The 17,577-nt window shown below is 37.2% G+C and overlaps 1 protein-coding gene across 5 annotated transcripts in view; it reads left to right on the forward strand.

Annotated features, from left to right (window-relative positions):
- Window positions 1-17,577, forward strand: part of CNTN3 (contactin 3) — a 393,129-nt gene that overhangs the window by 313,096 nt on the left and 62,456 nt on the right. For all 5 annotated transcript variants that reach the window (XM_025271930.3, XM_044934326.2, XM_025271931.3 and 2 more), the window contains 2 exons: window positions 2,890-3,017; window positions 5,314-5,489. In XM_025271930.3, the coding sequence (XP_025127715.3) occupies window positions 2,890-3,017; window positions 5,314-5,489 (304 nt within the window). The remainder of the gene's footprint in view (window positions 1-2,889; window positions 3,018-5,313; window positions 5,490-17,577) is intronic.

Raw genomic sequence — 17,577 nt, forward strand, 5'->3', positions numbered from 1 at the left:
TGAAAAATCCTGATACTATCCACTCCGTGCTTCAGAAGACCTTAGCATCTCTAAACTCACAAGAGGAGGAAAATATTAGCCAGATAAGTACACAGGTATATAATTGGCCAGTTGCCCATTGCTATGACAAAGGCACAGATGATGTATAATCAGTAGAGAAAGATGTAATCCAACCGGTTTAGGGAAGTGACCAAAATCTGATGATTGAGTACACATTTATCAAACATAGGGAACAGGTTTTATAAAGGCCCCAAGACAGGAAGCACAAAAGCAGTTAAAAGAAGGCTTGGGTGATGAGAAAAGCAAACAAAGCATAGAATTCCTGAGGCCTTTTGTAGTTAGCGGGGCAGGGTCCTGATGGGACACATGGCTAAGGCTTAGGATGTCATCTTTTTCCTGCAGGTAAGAAGATGCCAGGAAGGAGGTCTAAGCCAGAATTGGGCAGGAGGGAGTAAGGCAGGATTAGTGGTCAGATTTCTATTTCTCTAAGCTTACTCCCCATGTTTTTCCAAAGAATCTTTGTATCTTAAGCTTTCATTCATGTGTACCTCCCTGCAGGCTTTTCTCTTTCAGTTATTATTGCACACTATTTAAGAAAATATCTGTTCTATGATAAGGTATAAAGAGATTTTTTTTTTTTATCATCCCTTTGCAAAAAATGATCAGATTACATTTCACACCCAGCAAAGAGGGCAGGGCCTCTGGAAAGAAATCAGACATAGGCCTTTTTTACAGGATCTTAGAATTTTTAACCCTTCACTGTAGTTCTTCAAATTGAGATAAAATAGTGCTGTGTGTTCTCTGGTTAACTGCCCAAGCCATTGCTTTTAAACCTTTGTATTTGGAATATACCTGGACACGTCAAAAAAAAAAAAAATCATATGAGCAACTAACAGTCATGGGTATCTGTACCCAGGATCATGAACAGGTCCCTGTGTGCGAGCTCTGATTCCACTGCAACCTTCCCACCAAGAAAATATAACCAAGATGCAGGTGAAGGTGAATCATAAGCTATGAAAAATACATACAAATTATATATATATACACACACACACACATATATGTACATATACAGCATGAAATCTGTATCTTGTGTATTGTGATACATAAACTTGTCCTAATAGTCACATTTTTTGACACACACCTAAATATCTTCCCACAAATAGGATAATATTTAGAGATTGAATTGAGATCCTCCAACTCTAGTCTCAGGTCCTCAGTATCTTTCCTATCTACTGTACTGTGTCACCCAGAAGTTGGAGCATTGTTTCTCCCAGGATTTACACTTATCATGCATTGCTGATGCTGGAGTTGCAGATCTTTTAAGAAGTTTACCACTCATTTGGATACGACACTCAGGTAACAGAGATGTGAACCATAAACAATAAAAAGTATTCAAAGCATTAAATGTATAATATAGATAGTAAAGATTTTAGGGATTCAAAGAAAAGGAAAATAATTCTGGGTAGACAAGATGGGCAGTAAAGATTCATGAATCAGACTAATGACAGGTCAGCTCTTTCTCATTCTTCTTTCTCAGTTCAAATGGCACCTTTTCTAAGAGGCTTTTCGGAAGCACTCTCTCATGGAAACATTCCCTATGGCCATTGCCTTTATTGTACCACCCCATCTGAATCTTTCTGATTACTTCTCAAAAATCTGAACTTACCACATTTACCTGTTTCATCATTTACTGCATGTGCCACTCACTAGACTGTTATTTCCACAAGGTAGGGATTTTCTCTCTTGCTCACTCTGTGATCCCAGAGACTCTGATAGTGTCTAGCACATGTAAGGTACTCAGTTCTATGTCCTTAGTTAATTAGTTAGATGCAAAAGCCTTAAGTACTTTAAGCGTACCCTCAGAAATTCAAATGTGATATTCATTTACGTTGTCCCAATTCTCTGCAGTATTTCGTGAGTGACTATGTGCATGTTCTTTTGCAAAATTTGGATTTATACTGGGTTAGATATGACCTTCCCAAGTTCATCACTAAAGGCCAGGGAGTTTCTTATTTCTCATAAGCTATTTCACACTTAAGGAAAATGGTGTCCTGTCTACTTTTTGTTTTCTCCAAATTGAGAAGGCAAAACCTTGAGTAATCTCCTTCACCATATAGTTTTGGAAAATATACCACACTTATATGATAAAGGCATCCTTGAAATCAGGTAAAATATTTGGTATTGCTGTTAAGTAAATTTGTGTAAAAATATTGAGAAATACTCAAATTGGTAGAATGTCTCTTTTTAGTCATCTGTGTGCATGTGTATGTTAATTTTGTTTTAATTTTTTTTAAATTTTATTTTATTATTTAACTTTACAACATTGTATTGGTTTTGCCATATATCAACATGAATCCGCCACAGGTATACACGTGTTCCCCATCCTGAACCCTCCTCCCTAAAGAGACACGTGTACCCCAATGTTCATCGCAGCACTGTTTATAATAGCCAGGACATGGAAGCAACCTAGATGTCCATCAGCAGATGAATGGATAAGAAAGCTGTGGTACATATACACAATGGAGTATTACTCAGCCATTAAAAAGAATACATTTGAATCAGTTCTAATGAAGTGGATGAAACTGGAGCCTATTATACAGAGTGAAGTAAGCCAGAAAGAAAAACACCAATACGGTATACTAACGCATATATATGGAATTTAGAAAGATGGTAACGATAACCCTGTATATGAGACAGCAGAAGAGACACTGATGTATAGAACAGTCTTTTGTTTTAACTTTTTTTATACCCAAGAAAGCTAAGGGGCTGCTTTATCTTGCTTTAAATATAGTAGCTAAAGGTGATACTTCTGTTAAAAAATTCTGTTTACTTTGGGGAAAAAAGTGACTTCTAGACATTTATTTGTTTCATTTGTATTTCCTTTAGAACTTCTTTTCTAAATGATGGAGGACTCAAAATTGTCAATGTAACTAAAGCTGATGCTGGAATTTATACCTGCATAGCTGAAAACCAGTTTGGGAAAGCAAATGGCACAACACACTTGGTTGTTACAGGTAGGTGCCTTTCTTGAAGACTTCTTTACATAGGGATATGCTGTGTGCCTTCTTACTAAGATCAAAGGGAAAAAATGTTTCTCATGATATGCAGTGCACTATAAAGGTCGGCCTTGTGTTTGGCTCAGATGGGAGAGAATCTACCTGCAATGCAGGAGACCCGGGTTCGATCCATGGGTCAGGGAGATCCCTTGGAGAAAGAAATGGCTACCCACTCCAATATTCTTGCATGGAGAATTCCATGGACAGAGGAGCCTGGTGAGCTACAGTCCATGGGTTTGTAAAGAGTTGGAGATGAGTAAGTGACTAACAGTTCCACACTTTCACTATCTTTAACAAGTGACAGTCATAGAACAGTTCTTAATATTTCCTTAGACATCACAGTGTGTACCGGGAATCCACGAGTTACTAGTTGGAGTAATAGTCAATAGAACTGCAGGTAGCATGTGCTGCTCCTATACTTTTATTTTATGCTATTCTATTATGTCAAATCTTTTGTACACTTTTTCCCTTTTCAATATCTTTAATATTTTCTGCAGATGTTTAAATCCCTGAAATAACCCTTGCTATCAGTCAGAGTTACTTAGAGTTGTGATTGTATTTTTGTTCATTTATTCATCGAAGAAAAACATTGAGTACCTGCCATGCTTGGGTTATCCTTCCCAGCTGGTGCAGTGGTAAAGAATCTGCCTGCCAATGCAGAAGACTCAAGAGATACAGTTTTGATCCCTGTGTTGGGAAAGATCCCCTGGAAAAGGCAATGGCAACCTACTCCAATATTCTTACCTAGAGAATTCCATGGATAGAGGACCCTGGCAGGCTATAGTCCATGGGGTTGCAAAGAGTCAGACACAACTGAGCAGCTAACAGAGCACAACAACATGCTTGGGTTATTCAGTAAACAAACTGACACAGATGCTGCCCACATGCACTGTGCCTTCTTCCAGAGGTATGAAGAAAATAAGCAGGATATAAGTATACTGCAAGGAATGTAAAGCAAGGAAATACTTACACGGAAAACAAAATTCACACAAGCAGAAAATACCAGAGGAGTGTTTGAGAAACATAAGCTGGAGCATGAAACCAGGTGATCAGAAAAGGAGAGATGTGAACCAAGATTTCATGGAGATGAAGGAATTCAGTTGGTTTCTTAGGGACAATCTTATAGAGGTTCTGTAACCCTTGTTAGCACTTAGTTGGACTAAGGTTTTAGTTGGAGTGAAAAGTAGAGACCGGTGCAGAGTTTTGAGCAGAGAAATGAAATGATGGAAACTGTATATTTAAAGGTTTACTCTTCACTGCTCAGTAGAGAACAGACTATGGAGAGTCAAGGGCCGAAGTGGGAGGAGTCCCAGGAGACACTGCAGTAATCCAGGCGGGAGTGATAATGACCACAGTGAGAGTGGCGGCAGCAGCTGATGGACAGAAGGCATTCAAATCTAAATATATTCTGAGTGTGGAGTCACTGGCATGGCTGACAAACTGGATATGAGTGCTCAGAGAAGCATTCCCGGAGGGTATGTGGTGAACAACAGGAAGAATATCAGCCAAAACAACCAAGATGAGAAAGGCTGAGGTCCTACAGGATGGGGTAGGAGGAGCATCAGGAGATTGCTGTTGTAGAAAACATAGTAAATGACTCTTTTGAAGACTTTTGCTGTGACATGGAGCAAGAAACGGGGAGTAGCAATGGAAAAGTGGAGTCAGAGAACTTTGAATTCATAAAAGTTGGAAGGACTGTGATGACAGAAATGCGCATGTGGATATTTGCATTTGGAAAGAAACAAATTAATTAGCATTTTAACTAAGTATCCTACCTATTCTAAACATCATTTTTTTTTTTTTGTACTATCTCAAAAGTTTTGAGTCTATTTAAATCTTGGTAGTAGTATATTTTCCAATCATTGAAAATGCAGTGATTTCTATTTCTACTCTTATATTTCATGAAGCAATAAAACTAAAATGAAATTGATTTTGTAATAGTATTATAACTCTTGTTTACAGGTGACTTTAATTTTTAAACTTCTATAGCCTATAGGTTTAGATATCCTAATTCTTTTAACAAGAATTTGTGTGTGCAGTGAAATATATTATGGATCTTCATCAAAATGTCTGTTTTAATCCTGAAGACTTTTCATTATATAGAGGTATATTTACACACACACACACACAAACATATATATACCTACACAAACATGCATACTATAAGTGAGATTAACAATCTGCCTGTGAAAATTGCTTTTATTGAAATAAAAATGCTGAAGCTTTGCTTAACACTTTATTGTTTCCCCAATAGAACCAACGAGAATAACCTTGGCACCGTCCAACATGGATGTCTCCGTGGGTGAGAGCGTCATTTTGCCCTGCCAGGTGCAACACGACCCCCTGTTAGCTACCATGTTTACCTGGTATTTCAATGGGGCCCTCGCAGATTTTAGGAAAGATGGATCTCACTTTGAGAAAGTTGGTGGGGTAAGTCGTGACAGTTTCCTCCTGCTTTTTACACGTCTCTGATGTTTTGTCCCCATAGAAACATCAGGGACATACATGTTGTGCCAGTAATGTTTGTTCTTTGAGACAACTAGGGTTTCAAATCTGTAGTGATCTGTGATCTAACTTTATCATTGTAATTACCAGAAAGTGATCACATTTACTTCAATCTGTAAATTATAATTTTATTTAAAATTAATGTTTGTTGTGTTTATGTTAAATATTACTTTTTTTTAAATTTTATTTTATTTTTAAAGCTGAAACACTGTATTAGTTTTGCCAAACATCCATAAACATAAATTCGTGTTTGTGTTAACAGTACTTTGTGATACTTTTGTCATGAGTATTCCCTTCCAGAAGGGAAGGTGTTCTTATGCAAATGTTTATTTTCAACATAAAATGTTATGAAATTGAATGAAGTTTACATTTATGAAGTGCTTCCAATTTATCAGGCCAGGTTCTTCATCCCAGTTAATTCTTACAGTGGTGCTGGATGTTAGTGGTAAGAATTGTCATTTTGCAGGTGTTTAAACCAAGGATTTGTAAACTTATTAATCTGCCCAATGTCACTGAGCTGGTTAGTGGTGAAACTTAGATCCAAGTTTAAATATGTGAGTCCCCAAATTACCCATATATTTTCTTATGGTCCATTTTTTAACCTCATGTGTGATGGTTCTACTTGAGGAAGAATTATAAATTTCAAGGGAAAATAGGCACATTGAGGAGAACTGCTGAGAAGGGACTCAGTGTTGTGAACCACTCAGAGTTAAACAGCAGACCTCATACCTGGCCACATGTCTGTGAATCCAGAATCATAAGGCCAGCTTTCCTTGCCAGCCAGTTTGCATCGACACAAGATTATCTTCACTCATTTTGGCTAAGATGTCAGTGGTGCATCATTATGAAGTCTGGGTTTTCTCTTTATGGACAAAACAATATGATGGTTAATTCATCTATATTCATTTGAAAGTATTTATTAAAAGTACATATGTATATACATGGGCCTAGTAAAGTGTCAGGATTGTGTGCAACTTCAAAGGATGGTGTTAAAACTTGAATGTGTGTGTGTATGCTCAGTCGTTTCCGACTCTTTGCAACCCCATGGACTGTAGTCTGCTAGGCTCCTCTGTCTGTGGAATTTTCCTGGCAAAAATCCTGGAGAGGATTGCCATTTTCTTTTCCAGGGGATCTTCCCAACCCAAAGTCGAACCTGTGTCTCGTGTGTCTCCTGCACTGGCCGGCAGATTCCTTACAATTGAGCCACCTGAATGGTGTCCCCTTAAAAGATCTGTTCTAATCCTAAAGCCTAGCTGTGAAATAGAATTATTAGTCTTTGTCCCTGGTTCCTAGCAAAGAGCTTCTAAAATCTTTAGAGTTTCCAGGGTGATGAAACCTCTTTTGCCCTAATGAAGTGAATCTGTGGGCTCCTGGATAGCTTCAGGATGGTCATGAGAAAGACCAAGCCATGATTAGAAGCCTGGAATTTCAGCACTCCCTACCCCATCCCCATCCTTCAGGAAGGAGGGAAGGGTTGGGGATTGAATTTATGATTGACCAGGCCTATGTGATGATGCTCCCATAAGCATCCCAAAAGTAAAGTACTTTTCACCACAGAGAGCTTCTGAGTTGGTGAACATAGCTACATGCTTCGTGGGTGACACACCCCACATCCACTGGGATAGAAATTCTTGCACTTGAAACACCTCAGGATTTCACCCTATATCTCTTCCTCTGGATGTTTAGATGCATTCTTAATGATCCTTTATGGCATTAATGTTTAAAGCATCATAAAATAAATAAGTACTACCCTGAGTTCTGTGAGTCCTTCTAGCACATTATTGAGCCCAAGGAGCACATCATGGGAACATCAGTTTATAAGTGATTGGTGAGGAGTACAAATGGCAATCTGAGACTCAATCTGATGCCATCTCCAGGCAGTTAATACCAGAATTGAATTATAGGACTGCCTGTAATTGAATTACCAGACCTAGTGTTGGAAATTTGCCTGATATGGAAGACACACACATTTGGTGTTCTAAGTGTGTGTAGAGTAGTTGACCGTAAAGGTGACACAGAAAGAGTTTGTCCTTTACACTAGTACCTCAGAATGTGACCTTATTTGGAAAGGGTTGTTGCAGAAATAGTTAGTGAAGTTATGGTGATGTCATACTAGAATAGGATGGACCCTAATCCAGTATGACTGTTGTCCTTATAAGACAGCGGAAATGTGTACACAGACAAACACACAGAGAGAAGATCACCTTGTGAAGTCATAGACACAGGGGAAATGGCCCTGTGAAGATGGAGGCAGGCACTGTGAAGTTATGCTTCCACAAGTCCTAGAGTTCCTGGAGTTGCCAGAACCTGGAAGAGGCAGGGAAGGGTCTTATCCTAGAAATTTTGGAGAGAGATCTTGATTTCAGATTTCTGGCTCCAAAACTCTAAGAGGATAAAGTTCTGTTGTTTGAACCCCCTAGCTCATGTTCCTGTGTTATAGCAGCCCTGCTGACCCTCTACAAATGGTCTTCAAGAAATTGGAGATGTTTAGATATCTAGCCACAGTTAAGTGCAATTTCAATGCTGTTTCTATTTTCTGTCATCTGGCTTGTTTTGTTTTCAAAGTTCTAGTTAACTTTCCAAATTGTTCTGACCAATTCAAGGCTTTTAAGAACTTCATCAGTTGCTACAAAGCATTACCATTTCTTTCACTATTGCTTTAAATGCTTTTTTTAAAAATTACCAATCTCTTCTATCACAACAGGAAAAGGCATATGCCAGTATCCTCTGCCAGCTCTTTACTCCATGCTTAGGGTTTATCATTTGCATTTTCTTGGAGAGGAGGCAATGGGGAGAAAAAAAAAAAAAGGGCAAGAATGTTACCTTCACAATAATTGCTTATCCAATCAGAAAAATGCTTCTCCTGTAACCCAGCTCTTACTCTAATTCATAAAGAATTTGATTTAAAACTTTTGCTTTTCTGCATATTGTAGATAACAGTATTTGTGATTTATCCTCTGGATTTTAAACTGTTGATAATATTTTATCCAATACAATGTCCTCTATCTGAGCTAATGCTAAAGAAATATATGTTGATATACTAAAAATTCAAAGTATTTTGATTTTATATGCATCAAACATCCTCAAAGAAACATTTGCTAAGACTGAAGTAGACAGCTGCTTTCTTAAGAGGATCTTAGAATTGAGAATATTCAAGATAATAATGTTACTTAACTGCTGCTGTGCTGCTGATAGGTTCTACATAAAAAGTATTAAGTCAGCCATCTCTCTACAAGAGTCGGGTATCTGAACCATGCAATTTCATGAATTAACCCTATCACTTGCCAATTCTGTTCTTTTTCTAACATCCTTGATCACAGCCTATGAATTTTTTATTGACTTGTCACATTAGTTAACTTAATAATCTCCCATCAATGTAAAATGGTAAGCCCTACAAGATGACATTACTCTTAAGCACAGGCTATTAAATAAATTGGTTTTCTGTTGCATGAGAAGGGAGTCACATAACAACACTTTATCCTCTGATTGTGTGTTCATTGCAGCATCCACGTTAATATCTAGAAAGTCTGCTTTTCTTTTATCGCATTGTGTTCATAGATAGATTCCCTGTTTTCAAAAGCAATAGAATGTGAAGGAGGAGTTGCCAAGTGGGAAAGTTGTCTAGAAAGCTGGATAGTCTAAGAACCATTTTTTTTTTTAAGAAAAAGAGAGAAAGAATTTAAAAAATGGAAAATCAAGCATACAGCTTTAAACTATTTCAGCCACTTGTCCTTGAGACTACTCTGAGTACTCAGTATTCATTTGTTATAAAAAGCACACACCTTTCGAGAAAAACCCAGAAGCTCAAAACAACCTCTAACAATTTAGATTAAATCTGTTGTATAGACTTGTACATCATGCCAAAGGAGTGTGATGACTGTTGGAGGAGAGGAAATTGTCATGTCCAATACAGGTCACCAAATGAGGGTCATTGGCTTCATGAAGAAAAGAATTCAAGAGCAAGCCAGAGTAAAGTGAAAGCAAATTTATTTAGAGAGACAGATATTCCATAGGCAGAACGGGGACCTCCTCAGAAAGTGAGAGGGGCCCCAGGGCATGGGATTGTTGGTTTTTATGGACTGAGTAATTGCATGCTGTAAGGATTCGGAAGAATATTCTAACTATTCCAGGGATGGATGCAGATCCCCAGGAACTGGGCTACTGCCCACTTTTTGATCTTTTATGGTCCACCTCGGAATTCTCATGGTGCACAAGAGACTGGTTTTGAGTGTTGTAATGAAGATACAATGAGCTAAAAGTCAGTGACCAGACTGTTCTCCGTTCCACCTTGCATTCAGCCAGTTCCATCCAGTTTTTATCACATCCTAAAGGCTGCACCCCTGCTTCATTAATCTTATTGTTGTGTCCCGCCTACTTACCTCCTGTCTCAACTGCAGTTCAGGTTTCTGCTCTGTCAGAATGTATAACATTCAGAAAAGCTTGTTAAGCTAATTGTGCAAAGCAAATTGACACATCACCAAGGAGAAATATAGGTCAAATACAGGCTTTGTTCCATAGGACAAATCAAAGTTGTATAACTCAGTCAACAGTAAAAGGCTTCCGCTTAAGTCCACTGTTGGCCAAGCAAATTTTGTTTGCAGGCGCCATGTGGTCTAAATAGAGAAGCAGGAGTTTGTGTTCAGGTACAGGTGAGATCTAGATCCTCTTGCTCACTAGATGATGCCCTTGTCTGGGGTCCTTTATGTTCCCCATCTTCTGGTTGCTTTTCCCAAAACTTTTTAGTATTTGCCACATTCCCTCCCACCACGAGATTTTGCACACATTGATCCCTCTTCCAAGAATACGGTTCTCTCTCCTTTTGCCTGTGTCTAGATATCTTCATATGTAGTTGTGTATATGTAGGTAAGAATGTATGTGGGTTTGTGTATACACTTAAATTTCATATATGCACAGTAATAGGATGAGACACAGTCCCAACAGTGTGTTTACAGTAGCATTCTATCATACCCATGTTTAATCAACAGAACTCTATTCCATTCACTCCCCCTCCAAAAAAAAAAAAAAAAAGAAAGAAATAAAAGAAAAAGAGAAAAGGAGAAAGCAAAAAGAGGAATTGCATCATTCACCCAGTACCCAGCATAGCATCTTTCTTTCTCTGCTTTTAAATATATCTAAGCTTCTACTGACAAGAAAAAGGTTATAGCCCCAAGCACAGGAGAAATGAAAGAACATTATTGGCTGGTACCTAAGGATTTAAGGGCCTGACAACTTAAGTATGCTTTTAAGAACGTTCAAAAATAATTTGGCTTGCTGTGATAAGTTAACTTTTGGACTTAGACATATTACATAATGGAGACTGACTATAGCTTGAAACTTTCAAACCTAAACATCTCATGAGTCCCCTGTATATTTGATAAACCTGATGTGGGGCAGATAGTTTAGAAATGAGGAATGTATAGAGCCAAGCTGTAGAGCTTTATACACGGTTTGTGGAATTGGATCTGTGATGGATTAGAATGTGTGTGGATAAAAGTCACTGGAAGCAATAAGAGGTTTAGCAGTGACAACCAATCTGCCACTCATCGAACTGACTGCCTTCAGCGTGATTTATCTCCCACGGGCCACAATCACAGTCGAGCAACAGCCAGTCCTTCTGAGCCTGAGTCGATGTATTTCCCAGCCCTCGACGGCAGGAAAGAGTATCTTTGAAAGAAATCCTTTGTGTGTAATAACACAATATGGTCACTTTGACTTGATTAATTTCATAGAATTATTTGGGTATGATGACTAAGGGTTTGAAAATACCAGTTATTTTACGATACGAAATTCTGTAGGAGGTTTTATGTGCATTTGAAATACAGAACCAAGGCAAAGCACTCATTCCAAACAGTACCAGTGGTAATACACTGTGTTTTTAAACATCTTCCACTTAGAGTGTCATATAAATGTTATACCTTGTCCAAATTCAAAATATCAGCTGACTTGGAAAGATCATTAGGAGACTGTATTCAGCAATGAGCCCATAAAAGTTGGTGATTCTACCAGAAGAATTATTTTTATTCATCTTGAGCATAGTACAATAGCCCCTCACAATTCCTCCCACAAAACTATTTGGGGATGAAAAAATAAGAATTCTCCGATGCCTGTTGGAAAAAGGGAATTGCACAAAATAGCTGAAGTTGAGCTTGTTTCACTAGCTCATCATTTGCCCACCCAGGCATATAGGCTCAGTTCCTTATTAAGGTGTGATTAGTATCTCAGGAATGTGTTTATTATATACAGTGTTTATTAAGCTCAACCCCTAGTAGAGCAACCCTGCAAGATTGATATTTGGCAAAACTAATACAATTATGTAAAGTTTAAAAATAAAATAAAATTAAAAAAAAAAGATTTAAATTTATAAGATGAGCAGAAGTCAGACCAAGTAATTTGTAACTTGAGCTAAAATCCATAAAAACAGCCAGAGTTAAAACAAAACCAACACTATGAGTGAAAAGATGTGCAAATACTTATCAGTCATATTTAACAGAAAAAAAAAAAGGCTAAGAAGTGTTAATTTCAAAAACAATAGTAATTCAAGGCAAACCTTTAACGTAAAAAAGGAAATTTATTTTGTAAAAAGTTTGCTCTGCCATAAAGATAATAATCATGAATCATAATAGTCTAATTAATATGCCATTAAAATGTATCAAGTCAGAAACAAAGAGAAAAGTGAGAAACAAAATTATCACGTAGTCTGAGAATTCCTCTTTTAACCATCAACAGATAGTTTGCCAAAAATTAGAAAAAAACTATTTCATAATGGAAGTAACATACATATAAAACATTGATCCTAAAATTAAAAAATATACCTTCTTTTTCATCCTTTTCACACCCTTGTGAATTTTAGGAAATAAAAATAACAAAACAATTATATAGAAAGGAGATAGATAGAGGAAGAAATGGAAGGATGGAGGAATGGCCAAGAGCAATGGTTGAGCTCTGAAAGATACTAATGAAGAATACAGCTGTTAAAACAGCTAAAATTAGAAATGAGAAAGAGAATGTGATAGGTAAGAAAGAATTAATAAACAGCATTCCATGTTCAAGTCATATGTATGAAAACTCAATTAAATATAAACTTTTGGGAAGAATATAAATGATCAATATTAATAAGAATTCCTTTGTAAATCCATAATCATAAAAAAAAACTGTGTAACCCCCTGCCCCCACAAAAAAGGATTCTAAAACTAGAGTTTTACTGGTAATTTTTTTCAATTTTTTGGCAATAGATAAATTGTTATATAAGCTGTTTGAAAATATAAAAAGTTTTAAATCTTTCTAATTTATTTTGTTAGGCTAGTATATTCCTGAGGACAAAACCTGGCAAGATTACAAAAAATTAGTAAATTTGAATCAATTTCATGATTATAGTGTGAAAACCTAAATAAGATTTTAGCAAAAAAAATTTGAAAAGTTTAGTTGCTCAGTCATGTCCGACTCTCTGCAACCCCATGGACTGTAGCCTACCAGGCTCCTCTGTCCATGGGATTTTCTAGGCAAGAGTACTGGAGTGGGTTGCCATTTCCTTCTCCAGAGGATCTTCCTGACCCAGGGATCGAACCTGGGTCTCCACATTGTAGGCAGATGCTTTACCATCTGAGCTACCAGGGAAGTCCTAATAAAATCTGAACATTATACTAAAAGAATAAACTTTATAAGTACTCAGTGATGGTTTCAGAAATGTGTATGCTTCATATCAATAAATATAATAACATAGACCACTGTATCCTCAATGGACATTTATAAGACATTCAATAAAATTAATGACCAATATAGGAAGAAATAATTGCTTCTTCACACCTCAAAAATATCTTGAAAGGAAATGCCAAGAATCCTTTTATTTAAACCAGGAACAAGACAAAATACCCACCAGTACCATTACCTTGGACTTCACTGATAGCTCAGTTGGTAAAGAATCCGCCTGCAATGCAGGAGACCCTAGTTCGATTCCTGGGTCAGGAACATCTGCTGGAGAAGGGATAGACTACCCACTCAAGTATTCTCAGGCTTCCCTTGTGGCTCAGCTGGTAAAGAATCTGCCTGCAATGCGGGAAACCTGGGTTCGATCCCTGGGTTGGGAAGATCCCCCGGAGAAGGGAAAGGCTACCCACTCCAGTATTCTGGCCTAGAGAATTCCATGGACTGTATAGTCCATGAGGTTGTGGAGAGTTGGACATGACTGAGCGACTTTCACATAGACCATTACCTTAAATCCATTTGGAGGGTTTTGGGCCAATACAGTTGATATGAACAAGAATAAATGTCTAATTTGTGAAATAAGGAGACAGAATTATCATTATTGGAGAACAAAATACTGCTGCCGCTGCTGCTGCTAAGTCACTTCAGTCGTGTCCGACTTACTAGGGCTTCTCAAAACCGAATAGTATCAACTCTAAAAATTTTTAAAACTAACCAAAGTTCAGTCATCTACTGTGATAGAAAATAAATTTACAAACAGCAATAGACTTACTTATGTGTCAACAATAACCAATGAAAAGTATACAAAAATGTCCTTCAAAAGATAGATTAAAATATATGCTAATAATTTGCACAAGTGCAGAAGGTCTAAATAAAGCCAGCTACAGTACTTTCTTAGGATGAATGGGTGGATGTAGAGAAACACAGGGAAAGAATAATAAACACCATCAGTGCTCCTAGATGAAATATAAGAGCTATATATCGTAAGGCTTTTCATTTTTCTTAGATTTTTCCATGGTTCCAAAATGACTATCAGTCAGATTCCACTTGGGACAATTCTGAGGTAAAGAAAAGAAAAGTTTACAGTGTTCTGAAAGAAGAGTAATGACACTTTGTCAGCAATTCCCAGGTTGTTTTCTGGAGGATATGTGTTCAGGTATGAATTGCTGGATAGGATTGGAATTATACATATAGTTACATCATTGAATCATCTGCACTCAAAATTCCAACTCTTGTAACCTGTTTCATTCTCCTGTGAACTGTTGTTTATCTTTCTTTGCCTCATCTATAAAACTTTTATCTACTCATCTATAAAACTAGCATGATAATAGTAATTTATTCTAAGGTATGCATAAAATACTTAGACCAACTTGTGTTAGCTCTTGCTGCTGCTGTTGTTGCGGTTACTACAACTAGCAAGGCTGGTAGGATTGTTTCTAAAGTATTCTCTAGGAAAACTGCAGCAATTTACAGCTTTATCAGCAGAGCAGGAGGGTGCCTGTTTCCCCTGTCGTTTCCACACATTTTTTCCCTTGAGGTTTTTAAATAAAAAAATTCCCAAGCAGATGGTTGAGAAGTGTTATCTCTTTATGAACAGTGTCTCATTTCTCAGAATAAACAGTAAAATTGAGAATCTTTCCATTTTGCTTATTAGTAACTTGGATACTTAAGGAAGATTCAGAATTATAACAGACTCCTCCAAATCAAGAAAATTCGGGGCTTACTACTGACTTATAAAATGCATGAAACTTCTGCAGAAAACAAAAAAAAATTACCTAATTTCTAGCTCAAGAAATTTACAAAAGCCCAGCTGCCTGAATTATTATACAGAAGAATATTCAAAAAATTATTTTAAATCTAGCAATAGAGAATGACTTCCCCAGATCGCAAAAGCAAAACACGTTGCTTCAAGACAACCATCAGTTAAATCAGACCTATTTTATTTCTGCTAGAAACAAAGTAATGATGTTGATATTTGCATATAATAGATTTTTAATCTCACGTATTTTTTGTGTCCTTTAGACAGTGTTCTCCTTAGGTCACAGCAGGAAATATTACACACAAATTCACAGTATGTACTGGCCATTTCCTGTTCCTCTTCCATACCTTGCAGATTTGTATCCTCCGTTCATTTCTTCCATTAGAAGTCAGGTCTTTTGTTTTACAGGTTTACAGTAGGTCTTTATATAGTCAGACTCTTAATTATATCTTATCTTAGTGTGATTCACTGGAAATGTCTTCTTTTAGTATGCCACTTTTGTGTTAAACTTTTCTATTATTATATCATTCAGAATAAAACTTTTCATTTTCATGTAGTCAAAAAAATCTGTATTGTTCTTTTCCTAATAGTTCTCATAACTTTTCTTGGATTGAATGGAAAATTCAAACTGTAGCAATTTGAAGAGGAATATGAAGATTTTAAAACTAGTATTCATGGAGAGTAACATTAGAAAATTTGGGGAAGTTAGGCTAATGCTATGGGAGAAAAACTTTGGGAGATATGCAGATATTTACAGAATATTTCAGGGAGATTTTGCTGTTAATTTCATATTGTCCCCCACATAACTTCTATAAAATGTCACCACTCCAATTTTTAGGAATTGAATTTGTCTCCGGGGTGAGGGTGTCTATTGTTTACTGTTGATCTTAGGACATACTGAGATTCCACCATTGGACCCATCCTCCAGTTAGCCAGTTGAAAACTATAAGCTACCACCAAAGAGATACTAATGTGTATGTTTGTGTATCTATAAATATGTTTGTATATATCCCAGCACATGAAAATCTAAATGCAGCTATGTACAGATACTTTAAAAAAATCTCTAAAGGAAGTTCTGAGTCAGTAATAATTCATTCAGTATTGCTTATAATTCTTTCAGATCCGCCATTGTAAATCACAGGTGTTTGCTTGTATCTATGATTTGCACATTTAAAATATCTCATCTCTGGAAGTGGAGGAACGAACTAGCAGTTTGCAATTTTGGTTTTATTTTTGGGGTGAGCCAAAGGTTCATGAATACATTCTGAAAAATGTCAAAAATAGGCTTAAAACTAACAAATCCAATAAATGAACAAATCAGTCAAACCAAATGAGGAGGTAAATGGTATCTGCTAATCACAGCATTATCTTTTATTCCTGATGACTTATTATTTTAAAAGCTTTTTTAGGAAATAATTCTTATAATTCAACTATTTAAAGTGTACCATTAAACACCTTTGGTATGTTCAAATAGATCTACATGTATCATCATCATCAACTTTAGAGTGTCCTAAAAACCCTTAGCATCCTATAATCTTTACTATCTCCATGCTGCTGCTGCTGCTGCCAAGTGGCTTCAGTCATGTCCGACTCTGTGCAACCCCATAGATGGCAGCCCACCAGACTCCACTGTCCATGGGATTCTCCAGGCAAGAACACTGGAGTGGGTTGCCATTTCCTTCTCCAATGCATGAAAGGGAAAAGTGAAAGGGAAGTTGTTTAGTCGTGTCCGACTCTTCGTGACCCCATGGATTGCGGCCCACCAGGCTCCTCCGTCCATGGGACTTGCCAGGCAAGAGTACTGGAGTGGGGTGCCATTGCCTTTTCTTTACTATCTCCATACTTTTGCCTTTTTCCAGAATGTCCTGTAGTTGTAATCACGTGGTATATAGCCATTTTGGATTGACTTACTTCACTTAGTACTGTACATTTTTATTTCCTCCCTATCTTTTAGTGGCTTAAGAGGTGGTTTTCTTTTTTATTTATTTTTTTTTTGTACCGGATATAATAGTGTACCACTCACCTCCTAAAGGCCTGCTTGGTCACTTCCAAGTTTTTGAAATTATGAATAAAGCTGTGTGCAGGTTTTGTATGGACATAAGTTTTCAATCTGGTTAAACATCAAGGAGTAAGATTTCTAGGTCCTTTTTGTTGTTGTTGTTCAGTCACTCAGTTATGTCCAACTCTTTGCAACCCCACGGACTGCAGCAGGCCAGGCTTCACTGTCCTTCACTATCTCACGAAGCTAGCTCAAACTCATATCCATTGAGTCGATGATGCCATCCAACCATCTCCTCCTCTGTTGTCCCTTTCTCTTCTTGCCCTCAATATTTCCCAGCATAAGGGTCTTTTCCAAAGAGTTGGCTCTTTGCATCAAGTGGCCAAAGTATTGGAGCTTCAACTTCAGCATCAGTCCTCCCAGTGAATATTTAGGGTTGATTTCCTTTAGGATTGACTGGTTGATCTCCAGGGGAGATCTCCAGGGAAATTTCAAGAGTCTTCCAGCACCACAATTCAAAAGCATCAATTCTTCAGCACTCAGCCTTCTTTATG

The sequence above is a fragment of the Bubalus bubalis genome, chromosome 21 (assembly GCF_019923935.1).
Source record: "Bubalus bubalis isolate 160015118507 breed Murrah chromosome 21, NDDB_SH_1, whole genome shotgun sequence".
In the NCBI taxonomy this organism is placed as follows: domain Eukaryota; kingdom Metazoa; phylum Chordata; class Mammalia; order Artiodactyla; family Bovidae; genus Bubalus; species Bubalus bubalis.